The sequence below is a fragment of the Myotis lucifugus genome, unplaced genomic scaffold (genome assembly GCF_000147115.1).
Source record: "Myotis lucifugus unplaced genomic scaffold, Myoluc2.0 scaffold_448, whole genome shotgun sequence".
In the NCBI taxonomy this organism is placed as follows: Eukaryota; Metazoa; Chordata; class Mammalia; order Chiroptera; family Vespertilionidae; genus Myotis; species Myotis lucifugus.
In genome coordinates, this window is record NW_005871496.1 from 546,025 (window position 1) to 562,699 (window position 16,675).

Consider the following 16,675-nt stretch of genomic DNA (forward strand, 5'->3'; position numbering starts at 1 on the left):
CCGAGACCGTCGCTCCCGCCGTGGCCGCCTCGGCGGCGGTCGCCCGGGTTGCGGTGCGGGGCGCCCCTCGGCACGTTCGCCTCCGCCCCGCGCCCCCACCCGGCTCTTCTGCGTGGACTCGCGGGCGGGACCGTGCCCGTGGTTTTGTCTGCGGCCCCCGGGCGGTGTTGGGGCGGGAGGCTTCACCTGAGGGAGCGGTAATGGCGACTTGGGGGCCCATTTTCTCCGAGGGCCTTTGTGTAGCGGGGGAAACTGAGGCACGGGGCTCTCTGGCTTGTGCCTGAGGTGTGGACACAGCAGTCCCCAGACCCGCCCTACGGGCTCCTGTGATAACTATTAAAATCAATTAAGGAATCTGAACTAGCCCTACGTTACATACCCTACCCCCTTTATTTTTCCCCATAGAGGGCCATGAGTTTGTCTTGCCACATGAAAGATGACCTTTCGATCAAAGAACGTCATCTGTTCCTGTTCCCCTTACTTGGCTCACCCTGTTTTCAGCTCATTTTCGTGCGGGGGTAACCCAGGTCCCCACCCCCTTCCACCCCGGGAGTGACTGGAAGAGCCCTTTCCTGTCCGTGGTTATCACTGACCCCTCCGTGGGGCGCGCCCCGAGCGAAAAGGTACTTGGGTTGCCCAAGTCAGCATTGCTTTTCCCTGAAACTTCTCTTACATTAACGGAGAATGCTTCTAATGTAACAGCAATAAAATGATTTAAAAACGATATTGTTGATAATCGGGCCAAAAATTGCATCCTTTGTAAATGATACTGGGCAAGGTAGGTGTGTGGGCCATTGGAAAGATTCTCCCTGGCTCTGGTTTGATGCTTTAAATGACTGCATTTCTGCCAAAAGCTTTGCACCGACTGCGAGTGTTTTCTTACCTATGGCGGGTCCAGGGGTCTGGTTTGCTGGGACCTGTTTGCCCAGGATGGCTTTAAGGCCGGAGCCATAGAGTCAATACGCGAGTGTTCTCCAGCCACCTTCGTTCCTTTCCCGGAAGAACTGTTGTGTGGACATCCTGAGGGCGGAAGAACACTTGTTTTTAAAATTTGAAACTTGTAGCCTGTCGTTTGTTTCTGGATGTGCAGAGCACGATGGCGGCGTCCGAGGTCGCCGGTGTGGCCAGTGCCCCCAACCCCCCGGAGTCCTCTGGTCTGTGCGCTTCCAAATCAGAAGAAGGCCTGCTAGATGGTCTAAGGTAATGCATGGGTTCTTGGCGGGGAGACTTGGGGTGAAGGGCCTCGTGGCAGGGTAGCTGGTCTTTCTTCTTTTTGGTTCTAGTAGCCCTGCACTAGATTGAGCTTTCTAAAGGTAAGGACTAGCCCTAACTGGTTTGGCTCAGTGGATGGAGCGTCGGCCTGCGGACTGAAGGGTCCCAGGTTCGATTCCGGTCAAGGGCATGTACCTTGGTTGCGGCACATCCCCAGTGGGAGGTGTGCAGGAGGCAGCTGATCAATGTTTCTCTCTCATTGATGTTTCTGACTCTCTATCCCTCTCCCTTCCTCTCTGTAAAAAATCAATAAAATATATTTTAAAAAATAGATAAAGGTAAGGACTAGCTGATCTATGTTTGTATTTCCAACAGTGTCTGACCACACGCTAAATATTTGTTGACAGAATACAGGTGGTCAGACTCATCCAAAAGTGAGAATTATTTCCTCATTCTATCCTACATGAATTATATGTTCATTTAAGTACGTGTTTATATATTATACATATGTATATTCACATATACATCTTCTATGTAACACATATACTCATAGGTACATGTGTCCATACAGTTATATGTGTGTGTGTTTGTATATCTGTGTCGGTAGATAGCTTTGGTAATATGGCTTACTGCTTTATGTATATATTTTGCCTTCCGTCTGAACTCTTGAGGGAAGGGATTATGATTACCCAACCTTCTATCTTACATGCTTGGCACAGTGTATGTACAGGGTTGTACTAAATTGACTATATAGTCTACGTCAGCTCTTTTCTACAGTACCTAGGACTTAATACAATATATAGTACTGTACTAACAGCTTTATATATATTAACACATTTAATCCTCCCAACAATACCAGGAGGTAGGTGCTAATATTATTATTCCCATTTACAGGTGAGGAAACTGAGACACAGAGAGGTTAGTAACTTGCCCAAGGTTACCGAACTATGTTGGAGTCAGTGTTTGAACCCAGGCTTGTCTGGTTCCAGTAAATGTTTGTTTAAATGAACAGAAGTTTGCTAGTGAATGGCTAATGGGGCAGATGTTAAGTAAGCCTAACCATAAACTTTGATCTTCATTTTATAAATAAAATCAGCCACATACTATTAGTAATGATATTACCAGTTAAGGTGTATTGGGTGTTTACTATGTGCCAGGCACTGTACTAAACACTTCAGAAACATTGTCTCATGTAATCCTCACAATAATTGTAATAGGTAGGTAATATTATTTCTGTTTTTAAAATGAAGTTAAGTAATTTGCGCAGAGTCAAACAACTGATAAATAAGAGAGTCAGGATTCCATCCAGACACTACACATGCCCAAATTTGTAATTAGGTGCCTCCTTGCCCTTCAGTTAACTCCCAGTAAGGAATCAGCTTGGAGTATTTATAAAGATTTTCATAATGCAAGATGCTCTCTGTTGTTTTATTTTGAACAGCAAGTACTATTAAGGAAAGCAAGGATAGTGACCTGATGCCTCATTCTAGTGTGCGGTGCTTAAGGGCATCAGTTGACAAAACCAGTTTTAAAAAAAGGAAAAGAAATTTAACACAGATTTAGTCATTATTCCTGGATGAAAAATTTATAGTTGTGAATGTTGGATATCATTGTAAATAGGTTTTAAAGATCTCTTTAAAAACCAATATGTTGCCCTGGTTGGTGTTGCTCAGTGCTTAGAGTGTTGGCCGGCATGTGCACCAAAGGGTGGCAGGTTTGGTATCTAGTCAAGGGCACATACTTGGGTTGCAGGTTTGATCCCTGGCCCTGGTCAGGGTGTATGCAGGAGGCAACCAATCTCTCTCCCTCCCTCTCTTTCTCCTCTTCCTTCTCCTTCCCTCCCCACCTTTTCTTCCCTTCCTCTCTTTCTGAAAGTCAATGGAAAGAATATTCTTGGGTGAGGATTAATAAACAACAACAACAAAAACACACTATGTTAAGTGTCTGTGATACACAGTAAGACAACTATCCCAGTGTTGTACATGTATGTACTTGTCTGGGATAACATTTCTACTGACAGCTTCAGTTTTGGATTCAAAAGTGTTTGTATTTCACACAGCTTGAAGTGAAGATTCTATGCTCTGGAAAACTTGAAGAACCTAAAAAGTGGTTCTGCTCAGAGATCTGTATAATGAGTTTGAGTGAAAATTTTTTGTGTGAAACATGAGAGTGGAATAAAAACTATTTCTAAATTGATGTTTTATTAAAATATATGTAACTAAATTAATGCATGTAACTAAATGAAATATTCTAACTAGCATTAGGCTATTTCCTCTGTATCCCTAAAAGTTATTCAACTTCACCCTCAAAGATTTTTAGTCACTTATGTGTCATCATTTACTGGAGACTGTCTCTAGAACCTAGGTTCTTTTTTAAAAAAAATATTTTTTATTGACTTGAGAGAGAGAGGAAGGGAGAGTGTGAGAAACATCCATGTGAGAGAAAAGCATTGATGGACTGCTTCCTGCATGCACCCTACCGGGGATCAAGCCCAAAACCTGGGCATGTGCCCTGACTGGGAATTGAACCAGCAACCTTTTCGTTGCACTGGACATCGCTCAACCAACTGAGCCACACCAGCTGGGGCCAGAACCCAGGTTCTTAACCACCAAGCTGTATTCCCTGCATGTGGGAGAAAATCACTGGATAGAAAGGAAGTTCCTTTTCATTTTGATAATTTGAGGGGTTGTATAGTCCAGTTTTGTTCTTTTAGTGGTTGTGTTAGAAGTATTGCATATTTAACCCTCTTTAAGACTGGGTGAAGAGAGAACCTTTTTGTCTTATGTTTTGGTAGCCCCAAAGACCCTGCACAGAAGCACAAGAACTCACCTCTGTCGAGTGTAAGTAGCCAAACGATAACCAAGGAGAATAACAGAAATGTCCATTTGGAACAACCAGAGCAGAATCCTGGTTCGTCAGCAGGTGACACCTCAGCAGCGCACCAGGCGGTTTTAGGAGAAAACTTGATAGCCACAGCCTTTGGTCTTTCTGGCGGTGGGTCTCAGTCTGATTTGAAGGACGTGGCCAGCACAGCAGGAGAGGAGGGGGATCCGTGCCTCCGGGAGAGCCTCCATCCTGTCACTCGGTCTCTTAAGGCAGGGGGCCATGCAAAGCAACTTGCCTCCGGGAATTGTCCTGAAGAGAAGTCCCCACAAGCCTCCATCCTAAAGGAAGGGAGCAGGGACACAGGCTTGGATTTCCGACCTGTAGTACCTCCAGCAAATGGGGTTGAAGGAGTCAGAGTGGATCAGGATGATGATCAGGATAGCTCTTCCCTGAAGCTTTCTCAGAACATTGCTGTACAGGTCAAGTATCAAGTTTCTACTATTACAATCGAATTTGGGCTTTTTTTTTTTTTTTTTTTTTGAGGGAAGAGACATTTCTTCATGGCTGGTGGAGACTACTCTTTATCATTTTTTTACTGGCAGCTGTCATACTATTTCCATTTGGTGCTATGTAATGGCTTCATCCTGGTGTTCAAGAAATAGTAAAGCCAGGAGCCAGTGCCTAATTGTGTTGACTAGGAACCTGACAGTCTCCATATAATGTCTCTCACTGAGTAATGAAGAGTGTAGCCTCTGCACCTGGGTGTTCTGGGGGATAAGTGCTTCCTGCAGGGTGCATGTCAGCGTCCATTTGCCAGAGCTGCGGTGCTGCTCTTGCTGTGCAGCCAACACGTTAGCCTCTTCGTTGCACAGATTTTAGGTGAAAGTACGAGACCAATTCTCCCTCTTCAAATGCCACTGACCAGTTCTGAATATGCTGTTTCTGTCTTTATAGACTGACTTTAAGACGGCTGATTCCGAAGTAAACACAGATCAAGATATTGAAAAAAATCTGGTAAGTTTTTGAACTGTCATTTTTTTTTTTAATATATTTTATTGATTTTTTACAGAGAGGAAGGGAGAGAGATAGAGAGCTAGAAACATCGATCAGCCGTCTCCTGCACACTCCCCACTGGGGATGTGCCTGCAACCAAGGTACATGCCCCTGACCGGAATCGAACCTGGGACCCCTCAGTCTGCAGGCCGACGCTCCATCCACTGAGCCAAACCGGCTACGGCTGAACTGTCATTTTTGATATATGAAAGCATTAATGCAGAAAATCCAGAGTCATGTGATCTCAGTCAGAAAAGATGCAGGAGCCTCCTTTATAAAATTCCCAACATTAGTTAGCTAACTTCTACTTGATCACTTCCAGAGATGGGAAGCTTACTGCTCACAAAGCAGACTGTTGCATTTTTATTTTCATTATTTTATTTTATTTATTGATTTTTTAAAATATATTTTTATTGATTTCAGAGAGGAAGGGAGTGGGAGAGAGAGATAGAAACATCAGTGATGAGAGAAAATCATTGATCGGCTGCCTCCTGCACACCCCCCACTGGGGATTGAGCCCGCAACCCAGGCATGTGCCCTTGACTGGAATCGAACCTGGGACCCTTCAGTCCGCAGGCCAATGCTCTACCCACTGAGCCAAAATGGCTAGGGCATGTTGCATTTTTAAAATAGCTCTTTCTGGGGTGAGGACAGAACCTCTAAAACTTGTTATAATTTTTCCTGGAGTTATGAAGAATAAATCTAAATCCTCTTTTGCTTGTTAGCCCTATGTATTTTTTTTCGAGGGGGAAGTGCGTTCACTCGGTGTATGTACAGGAAGATTCTATTGTGGACCCACAGAACCAGACCATGACCACCTTCCCCTGAACATCAACCACACCCGGCTGGTGGTGGTGGAGGAACAATGTGATTCCCGTGTGAACTGATTACAGAAGCTGGACTGACATCCACTGGGAAGGCTGGGTCTCCTCTAGCTCACTTGGCATTTCCAGAGCTGTCCAGGAATTTGGTCTCTTCTGGTTCAAAAGCAATGTGACCAAGACGATGAAGGATTCTGAATACATCTTGGCCAAGCTGCAAGGTGAGGCTCCTTCCAAAAGCTTTGCTGAGACAGCCAAGGAAGTCAAGGAGGATTGAATTCAACAAGTATTTGCTAGATATTGTTCCAGGTACTAGGGACACAGCAGAGAACAAAACAAAGGTCCCTGCCCTTGTGGAGCTTACAGTCCAGTTTTTATGACCACTTTGCCTGCACGCTGTGACCCTGGGCAAGCCATGGCACCTCTCTGCTCCTCTGTCCCTCAGCTACCTGATGCTGAAGGAAGTGGGCCCAACCCAGCTGCTGTGGCTCTGGGTGAGCATCGACCTTGGACCAAGAGGCCGAGGTTCGATTCCTGGTGAGAACACATGCCTGGGTTGCAGGTTCGATCCCCAGTAGGGAGCCTACAGTAGGCAGCCAATCAATGATTCTCTCCCACAATTGATGTTTCTATCTCTCCCTCTCCCTCCCTTTCTGAAATAAACAAAAATATATTTTTTAAAAAAAGTGGGCCCAGCCTAGACATGAGTAACATGTGTGATGCACTAATGATGCCAAACAGACACCACGCCCAACCCACCACCCAAAAAGTAGATGGGGCTGGAAGTTTCTTTTAATAATAAAGTAGAGGGAGGAGGACAGAGGGAGTGCAGCCAAGTGGTCTGGTGTGCTGCCGCACTGGGGCCAGCTGTCTACACAAGCTGTTGCTGCTGCTGCGTCTTCATGGCTGCCTTGCCGGCGAGGTCTTGGGCCTTCTTTGTGTTGCCAGTGCCGTTCTCTGCCTCCTCCTTGACTTCCTTGGCTGTCTCAGCAAAGCTTTTGGAAGGAGCCTCACCTTGCAGCTTGGCCAAGATGTATTCAGAATCCTTCATCGTCTTGGTCACATTGCTTTTGAACCAGAAGAGACCAAATTCCTGGACAGCTCTGGAAATGCCAAGTGAGCTAGAGGAGACCCAGCCTTCCCAGTGGATGTCAGTCCAGCTTCTGTAATCAGTTCACACGGGAATCACATTGTTCCTCCACCACCACCAGCCGGGTGTGGTTGATGTTCAGGGGAAGGTGGTCATGGTCTGGTTCTGTGGATCCACAATAGAATCTTCCAGGGCATACACTGAGTGAGCAGTATTGGCAGGAAATAGTCGCTTGGCCCAGTAGGAGTCTCTGGGGGCAAGGGTCACCTCCCTGTGCACTGTGTCTTCCGCAGGACATGGTTGCTGTAGGGATTCAGATACCACTGCCAGAAGGCCGAGAACACTTGGTCCAAGGAACTCCGGGGCATGCTGTGGCCCAGGAAATACTCTGCCATCGTCCCCAGTCGGGGCAGGCTCAGCATCAGGGTGCAGGGGCTGGGGGAGGGGAGGTGCGGGGAAGCCATGCCAGAGGCGGCACAAACCACCTGGCTTGAAGCTCAGTCACCACCCCTCAGTGCCCCACCGGCTGCTGCCACCATGAGAAGTTGTCCAATTGCCTTACATATTTTTGAAGGTTTTTTACCCTGCTTCTTCCTCTTAGCTCTCAGATCTGAAGTTTTCCAGGTGAAACATTCTCCAGATGTTTTTAACATTCTTTATATAATGTTTTCAGTCCTTTCATCACCCTGGTTACCTTTCACCTAGACATGTTCCATCTAATCAGGGTTTCTTTTGAAATGTGATCCTGAGAACAAATGTAATAATCCAGACAGACTATAATGAGTTCACAATACAATGGGCCTCTCATTCTCTAACTCTCATTCTAAACACTATTTCTTAAGCTGTTGGTTTATTTTGACAGTCTCGTCACACTGTTGAGCTTTCAGTCAAATGCCATCAAGTCTCATCCTATCTAATAAAAGAGTAATATGCTGACCATCACTCCAACACACAAGATGGCCACCCACATGTGGTCAAAGATGACCACCACAAGATGGCTGGCAGGGGAGGGCAGTTAGGGGCAACGAGGTTGGCAGGGAGGGCAGTTGGGGACGATCAGTCCAGCAGAGGAGGACAGTTGGGGACCCAGGCCGGCAGGGGAGGGAAGTTAGGGGTGACCAGGCCTGCAGGGGAGGGCAGTTGGAGGCGACCAGGCTGGCAGGGGAGAGCAGTTAGGTGTCGATCAGGCTGGCAGGGGAGTGGTTAGGGGGCAATCAGGCAGGCAGGCAGGAGAGCGGTTCGGAGCCAGCAGTCCTGGATTGTGAGAGGGATGTCCCAGATTGGAGAGGGTGCAGGCTGGGCTGAGGGACACACATGCGCCCCCCCCCGCGCCCCCCCCCCCCCCCGCACGAATTTCGTGCACCAGGCCTCTAGTGTATTATATAGTTGTATCTGCCTATTTTATTCCTAGGCAATTAGTTTTTGGAACTTAGAGAACTTCACATTTATCTTTGCTAAAATGGTCCTCTTGATTTTGTGGCAAAAACTTCCACCCCTTTAGTGAATGCATAGCTAATATATATTTTTCAAGAGGAAGGATAATGCTAGGAAAGCCCCCTAGGGTCAGGTAGAGGTCTTTAGGGGAAGATGTGTTAATTGAGTGGAGAAAGGAAAAGTGCTTGTATTACCCAGATGAAAGTGAATATGTAGAGCATGTTGAAGGACTTGAGCAAATGGAAATAAATAAGTTATTGGAACATGTTAATCAGATGATGCCAATGAAAACTTTTAAATAGAGAGTAACAACTCAGGAATTATTAATAACGGGCAGGTAAAAAGATCCCAGAGACTAGAGGCCTCATGGAAATGTGCGGGGTAGAAGAGAACCTCCAGAGAAAGGGGGAGAAGTCATCTTTTATTGAGCACTTATGCTAATCAGTTTATTTACACAGAGTATTTATTTTGTCCCCATAGTTTAATGTGGGGTTTGGATGACTGTATAGCAATTGAATGGGCCAACTAAAGTTATAAATACACTTTAGTATTAGTCTGAAACGGGTGGAAACTGTCAGGCAATTGGGCCAAAAGAGGCCCAGGATTGTTTTGTTCGGTTGTATTTTTCTTTAAAAAAGGCACTGGGCCCTAGCTGGTTTGGCTCAGTGGATAGAGCATTGGCCTGTGGACTGAAGGGTCCCAGGTTCAATTCCAGTCAAGGGCACATGCCTGGGTTGCGGGCTTGACCCCCCCAGTAGGGGGCGTGCAGGAGGCAACCGATCAGTGATTCTCTCTCATCACTGATGTTTCTATCTCTCCCTCCCTCTCCCTTCCCTCTGAAATTAATAAAAATACATATTTTTTTAAAAGGCAGTGGAACTAGGCAGGTGTTAAGCTTAGCGGCAATACAAGAAACTGGGCTCCAGTTTTATTTGCTATTTTCATGCGTTTATGGTAATTGCCCACTACCTTATACCGCTGAGTTTTAAATTGATCCTCTTTAAGTTTTAGTGCCCTTTTGAAAGGTAACCACAACTTTTCTTTTTTTTTTTTAATTTTATTGTCAATGTGTATGCTTTGGTGGATGGAAATGGGTATGAAGACTTTATATGTGTGGTCAGAATGTTATCTCCTCTAGCAGAAGAGATTAAGACTTGGATCCAATATCAGACCAATTATAGGCTTGAGTAAATCATAGTCACTAGGAAGAAAGAGTCCAAATAGTAAACCTAAGACAGTTGGTTGTAAAAAACAGGTGCAACATTGGTTGACACAACTTTTCTTGATTTACTGATTTGAGGGAGGCAGAGCTGAACTGTGTTCCTTGCTTCTGCTCCCTACTTTATATGAGAGCTTGCTGATTGGCTCAGTCTGAATCCCAAGTTCCCTAGACCTCTTTGTGGGTCTGTAAGTTTTCAGAGCTAATGATGTAAGAAACCCTGTTTCTGGATCCATTTTGGTAGGTGACATGTTCTTTGTTTTTGCCCATTCTTTCTCTTAAAGCAGGGGTCCTCAAACTTTTTAAACAGGGGGCCAGTCTGTCCCTCAGACCGTTGGAGGGCCGGACTATAGTTTAAAAAAAACTATGAACAAATTCCTATGCACACTGCACATACCTTATTTTGAAGTAAAAAAAAAAAAAAATGGGAACAAATACAATATTTGTATTTGCATGTGGCCCGCGGGCCGTAGTTTGAGGACCCCTGTCTTAAAGGATGATAAAGTGCCTCCTTCCTCTTATTTCCTAGAGCAGGGATTGGCAAACTTTTTCTCTAGAGGGTCAGATGATAAATATCTTAGGCTTCATGTATGTGCTCGGTTGTAACATTCCACTCTGCCGTTGTAGTGTGAAATCAGCCCGTAAGCCATTGACTATGGTGTGTTTCTATAAAACTTTTATTTACAAAAACAGGCAATGGCTGGATTTGGTCCACAGGCCATGGGTTGCCAACCACTGCGTTAGAACTCCCTATAATGGTGGAAATATTCCGTGTCTGTGCTGTCCAATATGGTAGCCACGAGTCACGTGTAATTATTGAGCACTTGGAATGTGGCAAGGTGACTGAGGGGCTGGATTTAAAAAATTTTTTATTTTAATTAGTTTAGGTTAACACAGCCACATGTGGCTAGTAGCTGCAGTTTTGGACACTAGAGCTCCACACAGTGCCTTGAGCAGGTGTCTGGTGAGTGTGCAATTAAATTGGGGATTACACTTTTCTTCTGTTACCACCAATAGGATAAAATGATGACAGAGAGAACCCTGTTGAAGGAACGTTACCAGGAGGTCCTGGACAAGCAGAGGCAAGTGGAGGATCAGCTCCAAGTGCAACTAAAGCAACTTCAGCAAAGGAGAGAAGAAGAAATGAAGAACCACCAGGTTTTCTGTTTATGTTAAAATTGTCAATGAGTAAAGCTATAGTCCCTAATCAAACTTTAATTTTTTTTCCAAGTTAATAGAAATAGAAAAGTAGTATTTAATTTTTTAATGGTTATCATAGAATTTTAAGGATAAAAATATCCTTTGGGGACATCTTATTAAAACTCTCACTTCTGTTTTAGTTCAGAGAGAAAAGGATTGTTTACTTAATATAGTTTGTTGGTGTAATTGACAGTCTTTCTAGGAAATAATTTATTAGTCTCTTATATCACATATTTAAAAATACAATTCTAGGTGGATTAAAAACCTATATATAAGAAGTGGAAAAATCTTTCAAATTAGAAAAAAATTTTGGAGAATTTATATATATAAAAGGCTAATATGCTAAGTGTCCGTTCAGGTAATGACATCACGTAGCAATGCCCAGCTTCCTCTCCCTAGCAACAACTAGCCTCCTTGCAGTTTCTTCAGTCCAGGAACACAACTTGCTTTATAGCCAGGTGGAAACATTTCACACTGTAACCAAATGTCTGTGAAGAGTTTTCCTGTGCCTCATCTCATTTGATCCTCACAGTAGTCCTGGAGTAGGTAGATAGGAGACTCGGTGGAATCCTATTTTCTTTTCGTTAGCCGGAAAAACGGAGATTTAGAAAGCTTAGAAACTTGACCTGACTGAAAAGAAGAAATGGTGGACCTTGAAAATGACTTCAGGTTTTCTCACCGCTCAGAATATAGTCAAACACTGCTGCAGTTAAATATTTTACCCTTTGTTCTCCCTGCGTGATCTACAATAATAATCTGCTTTGTGTTGATATTTACTGCTGTGTTGCTGACAATTACCTGAAAGAGAAGTTGGGGTGCTTCACTGGGCTGGAAAAAGTTTATCTACATCAGAAAGCAGCTCTAATTAAGCAAGTTTATTCCATATTATAAAAGGCTAAGTCGACTCGCGCATGCGCCATACATATAAAGCTCTCGCTAGTGCCAATCGCACGCATGTGTTTCCATCTGTCATTGTGGATCGTGGATTTGGTTCACACTTCTATTATAGAGAAAGGGCATATAGCGATATTAAAATATTTCTTCTAATTAATTTCCTTTGAATGTGCACAAATTCGTGCACCAAGCCACTAGTACAGTGATGGCGAACCTTTTGAGCTTGGCGTGTCAGCATTTTGAAAAACCCTAACTTAACTCTGGTGCCGTGTCATATAGAAATTTTTAGATATTTGCAACCATAGTAAAACAAAGACTTATATTTTTGATATTTATTTTATATATTTAAATGCCACTTAACAAAGAAAAACCAAAAAAATGAGTTCGCGTGTCACCTCTGACACGCGTGTCATAGGTTCGCCATCACTGCACTAGTTTATATATAAAATCTCAAGTTGCAAGAGATCATGTTAAGCCAGGCAGAAAACCCAGAAGCCACAAACAATTTAATTACATGTAATTAAAAACTTTTGATACAGCAAATGACACAAAAAGTAAAAAAGATTAATGTTAGGCTAAGAGAAAATATTAGTAGTACATCTGATGAAGGGTTTAATATCCATGACATTCTGAGATTCATGTAAATTCATGGTAAAAGTCACAGAATCTACAGAAAACCAGGGAAGGTTATTGTATTAGTTCTCTATTGCTGCTGTAACAAATTACCATGAGTTTGGTGGCTTAATTTATAGGTCAGAAGTCCAACATGGGCGCCATTAGGTGAAAATCAAGCCCTTAACCGGTTTGGCTCAGTGGATAGAGCGTCGGCCTGTGGACTCAAGGGTCCCAGGTTCGATTCCGGACAAGGGCATGTACCTTGGCTGCGGGCACATCCCCAGTAGGGGGCATGCAGGGGGCAGCTGATCGATGTTTCTCGCTCATCGATGTTTCTAACTCTCTATCCCTCTTCCTTCCTCTCTGTAAAAAATCAGTAAAATATGTATTTTTAAAAAGTTCTTTAAAAAAAAACCAAAAAAACTTCGACCCTTTGGTGTGCAGGCTGATGCTTGTCCGGGCTGATGCTCTAACCATTGAGCACACTGGCCAGGGCAGGTCCTTCATTTTTAAAGACCCATGTTGTGATTGGATTGGGCCTACCCAGATAATCCAGGGTTACCTTCCCATCTCAAGATTCTTCCCCACATCACATCTATAGAGTTTCTTTTCCCATGGAAGGTAAGACATTCCAGGGATTAGGATGAGGAAAAGCAAATAGGTAATAAGTATATGAAAGAAGCACAGCTTCACTGGTACTCATTCATTTACTCAGCAACTATTTTTTGAGTTCCTGATCTAGGCTGTGAAGATTTAGTGGTGAACCAAACATAGTCTCTGCCTTCATTGAATAGTTATTATAGTTGGAGGAGACAGACAGTAAAAACAATGGGAGTTAGGGCCCTACCAGTGTAGCTCAGTGGTTGACTGTCAGCCTATGGACCAGGAGGTCACAGTTCGATTCCTGGTCACTATACATGCCCAGGTTTCGGGCTGGATCCCCAACGGGCGTGCAGGAGGCAGCTGGTCGATGATTCTCTCTTGTCATTGATGTCTCTCTCTCTCCTTCTCTCTCTCCCTCCCTCTCTCTCCCTTCCTCTCTGAAATCAATAAAAACATATTAGAAAAAAAAAAAAGAATGGGAGTTAGGGAAACGCTCATTATAATTAGTTACCATTCCTCCTTCTCCCCCAAGGGATTGGCAAAAATGAAATAAGTTGTCAGGTGTGAGGAAAAATGGGTTCTTTTTCAGACATTGGTAGGAGTATGAATTGTTATGACCTTTTTGGAGATGTTATTAGGAATAGTTGGTTAAAATTTAAAATGTACATATACTGTGACCTAGCAATCTCAGTATTACGAGTCTGTTGAACAGAAATAGAAGTTTTTGTATGAAAGTGTACACATCTAGAGTGTTTATTACAGCATTACTTACATTTACAAAAAAGCTGAATTCAACCTGATGGGCTCTTGACAGAGAATGGTCAGACAAATTGCATATATGCACATTATGTCATATGCAGCCATTTTTGAGTTAGATCTATGTTTATTGACATTATCTTCATTTCAAATGAAAAAGAAATCAGGATACAGAATAACATATATAAAATGACCTCAGTTAAGAAAACGCAGCCCTAACCGGTTTGGCTCAGTGGATAGAGCGTCGGCCTGCAGACTCAAGGGTCCCAGGTTCGATTCCGGTCAAGGGCATGTACCTTGGTTGCGGGCACATCCCCAGTAGGGGAAGTGCAGGAGGCAACTGACCGATGTTTCTCTCTCATCAATGTTTCTGGCTCTCTATCCCTCTCCCTTCCTCTCTGTAAAAAAATCAATAAAATATATTTAAAAAAAATAAAAATAAAAATATATTATAATTAAGCTCAAATATGCAAGTTAAAATAAAAGTAAGTCAATAAAACTCTTAAATTAATGACTTAAATTAAAAAAAAAAAGAAAACGCAAAAACAGTGAAATACATAAGTATACATGTGTTTGTGTGAGAATGGAGAAAAATGTGAAAGCACAAAACAGTCAACGCTTTGATTGTTATGGATGGAATTGGTGTGAATTAGGGAGTGACTTAACACGATCACTTTTTTGTGTGTGTGTGGTTTTCCATCTTAAATTTTTTTTTATTGTCTAAAGTTGTACGTATGTCTCCTTTTTCCCTGATTGACATCTCCCTGCCCCCTCGACCCCCCAGCCATTCCCACCCCGGGTAAGCCCCCACCGTCCCAGTGTCTGTGTCCATTGGTTATGCTAATATGCATGCTTACAAGTCCTTTGGTTGCTCTCTAACTCCCCCACCTCCCCTGCCATTTGTCTCTGCTATTTTTGTTCATCAAATTATGTTGATCATTTTATCCCACATATGAGTGAGATCATGTGATATTTACCTTTTAACTCTGTCACTTTTTTATAACTTAACTTCATATTAATACATATATATATATTTGTTAAATAGTGAGAAAAGAAAAAATAACATCGCACGTAATAAAGTAGGACCATAACACAGCAAAACAAGACCATATTTGTTGAAAATAACAAATTCCCACCCTGTGCAAGAATACCTTTCTCAGCATTCTTGACTGGTTCATTTAGCCTTTATTTGAACACCAGTAATGGAGAGCTTATTGCTATACAAGGCAGTAAATTCCATTTTTTGAATAGTTAGAAATTCTTTCTCCTCTTGAATTGAAATCTGCTTTAGTGTAACTGTCTTCTTTACATCTGAAAACTGGCTTTAGGAGCCACCCATCAGCCAGCTTCCTTAAATTCAATTTGAGTTTACTAAATTCAATATGTTAAATTGTGATAGTTCAAAATAACTTTCAGACCAAAAGAACTAATTCATTTCCTTCTTTATTTGTATGTGCCTGTAATTGTGTGGGACTCAGGAGATATTAAAAGCTATCCAGGATGTAACGATAAAGCGAGAAGAAACAAAGAAGAAGATAGAGAAAGAAAAGAAAGAGTTTTTGCAGAAGGAGCAGGATCTGAAAGCTGAAATTGAGAAACTTTGTGAGAAGGGCAGAAGGTAAATGATGCTATTAAGAATAAAAACCCTATGTATATGTGTATGTGTATGTGCATAAGGGGCCAGTCCTGTTTGTATTTCTAGTTTCTTTTCTCTCAGTCTAATTTTTATTTTAAAAACAAGTACACAAATAAAAATCCTCTAATGATTTTAGCTTTTCCAGTACCCTGTGTTAGAGTTAATAAAGGAACTTTCAGAGATTCATTAATACCTTGAGATAATAGTAGCTAATTGTTGGGTCCCAAGTTTGATCAATATTTTGATGGGCATCTACCACCTATTTTACTTGCTTTATAACCTGATTTTTTAAAGGTTCAGTCTATGAGAATACTTTGATTATATTTATGCTATTCAGTACCAAAAGTAAATTTCTAAAAGTAACACTCTAAGTTATTTGTAAAGAATTGTATAGTGGATCTGTGTCCTCTTTGGGCACTGCAGCAAGAGTAAGGTGGGCATAGGTCTTGATCACATTTTCAGTCTTTCAGATTTCTTAGCCTGAGCTGTTTGGAAATCAAAATAACTGTGAATACCATGGTGACTTTATTTAAATTCTACTAAAATGTATTTTTCTTTATCAAAGAAATCTTGGTTTGCTAATATGTGAAAGAGCTAAGTGAAAAGTAGCAAGCTCATTTGCTGAATCATTTTCCAAGCATAAAAGATGATAATTGTGAAAGGCCAACATGAGAAAGAATGTTTAGAAGATGGCCTAAAGACCAATTAGTTGTTCTATTGAGAATCTAGTGATAATGATTAGAAGATGGGTCCATGATGATCCATATGCCAGCAGTTAGGAAGAATGTATAAGAAGCAGAACACTGTACTAGGCTTTGTTGTCAATCCAAACAGCTAACACCACTGCCCAACAACATGGCCTGTGCCATCGTCTTCATAGTCTCTGTGTAGGCACCTTAAGCAACTTAGCAGCAGATATCTTAAACAGCAGAAGTTGGGAAGGTGAGTCTGTAATTTTATACTAAGCTCCATGAAAGATTTCCTTTTGGTGTGTGCTCCATACACTCTACATATCTCTCTTCTTTACCATCTGATTGGGTAGCTGCAAATGGTGATTGATAACAATTTGGTAGTCTTAAGGATGCAATTGGGTTTTTTTATGCGTGTCATGCTTTCTGTCATTCTGTTGAATTTGGGGTTCATTTTTTCAGAAGTAGGGGAAGAAGTCTTCTGTTTGTATCTTTGTTCTAGCAGTGATGTATAGGTTTAGTTTAGCATTCTATTAAACATAGGAACTGTGGGCACAAAGATTTTGGTCATTGTATTAATAAGTATGCTCAGGCTCCCATAGCAGAGTACCGTAGACTGGATGGCTT

General features: G+C 42.5%; 1 protein-coding gene and 1 pseudogene across 3 annotated transcripts in view; one reads left to right on the forward strand and one right to left on the reverse strand.

Annotated features, from left to right (window-relative positions):
* Positions 1–74: 74 nt before the first annotated feature.
* RNF214 (ring finger protein 214) overlaps positions 75–16,675 on the forward strand; it is a 51,233-nt gene continuing 34,632 nt past the window's right edge. Inside the window, exons 1-6 of one of the 3 annotated variants that reach the window (XM_006102958.3) lie at positions 78–623; positions 1,091–1,200; positions 4,007–4,517; positions 4,993–5,052; positions 10,673–10,813; positions 15,202–15,341. In XM_006102958.3, the coding sequence (XP_006103020.1) occupies positions 1,097–1,200; positions 4,007–4,517; positions 4,993–5,052; positions 10,673–10,813; positions 15,202–15,341 (956 nt within the window). In that variant the 5' untranslated portion in view covers positions 78–623; positions 1,091–1,096. Of the gene's footprint in view, positions 1,201–4,006; positions 4,518–4,992; positions 5,053–10,672; positions 10,814–15,201; positions 15,342–16,675 lie in introns of all 3 variants that reach the window. The other 2 variants (XM_023744308.1, XM_023744307.1) reach the window with 2 other exon arrangements.
* LOC102436307 lies at positions 6,775–7,397 on the reverse strand (annotated as a pseudogene).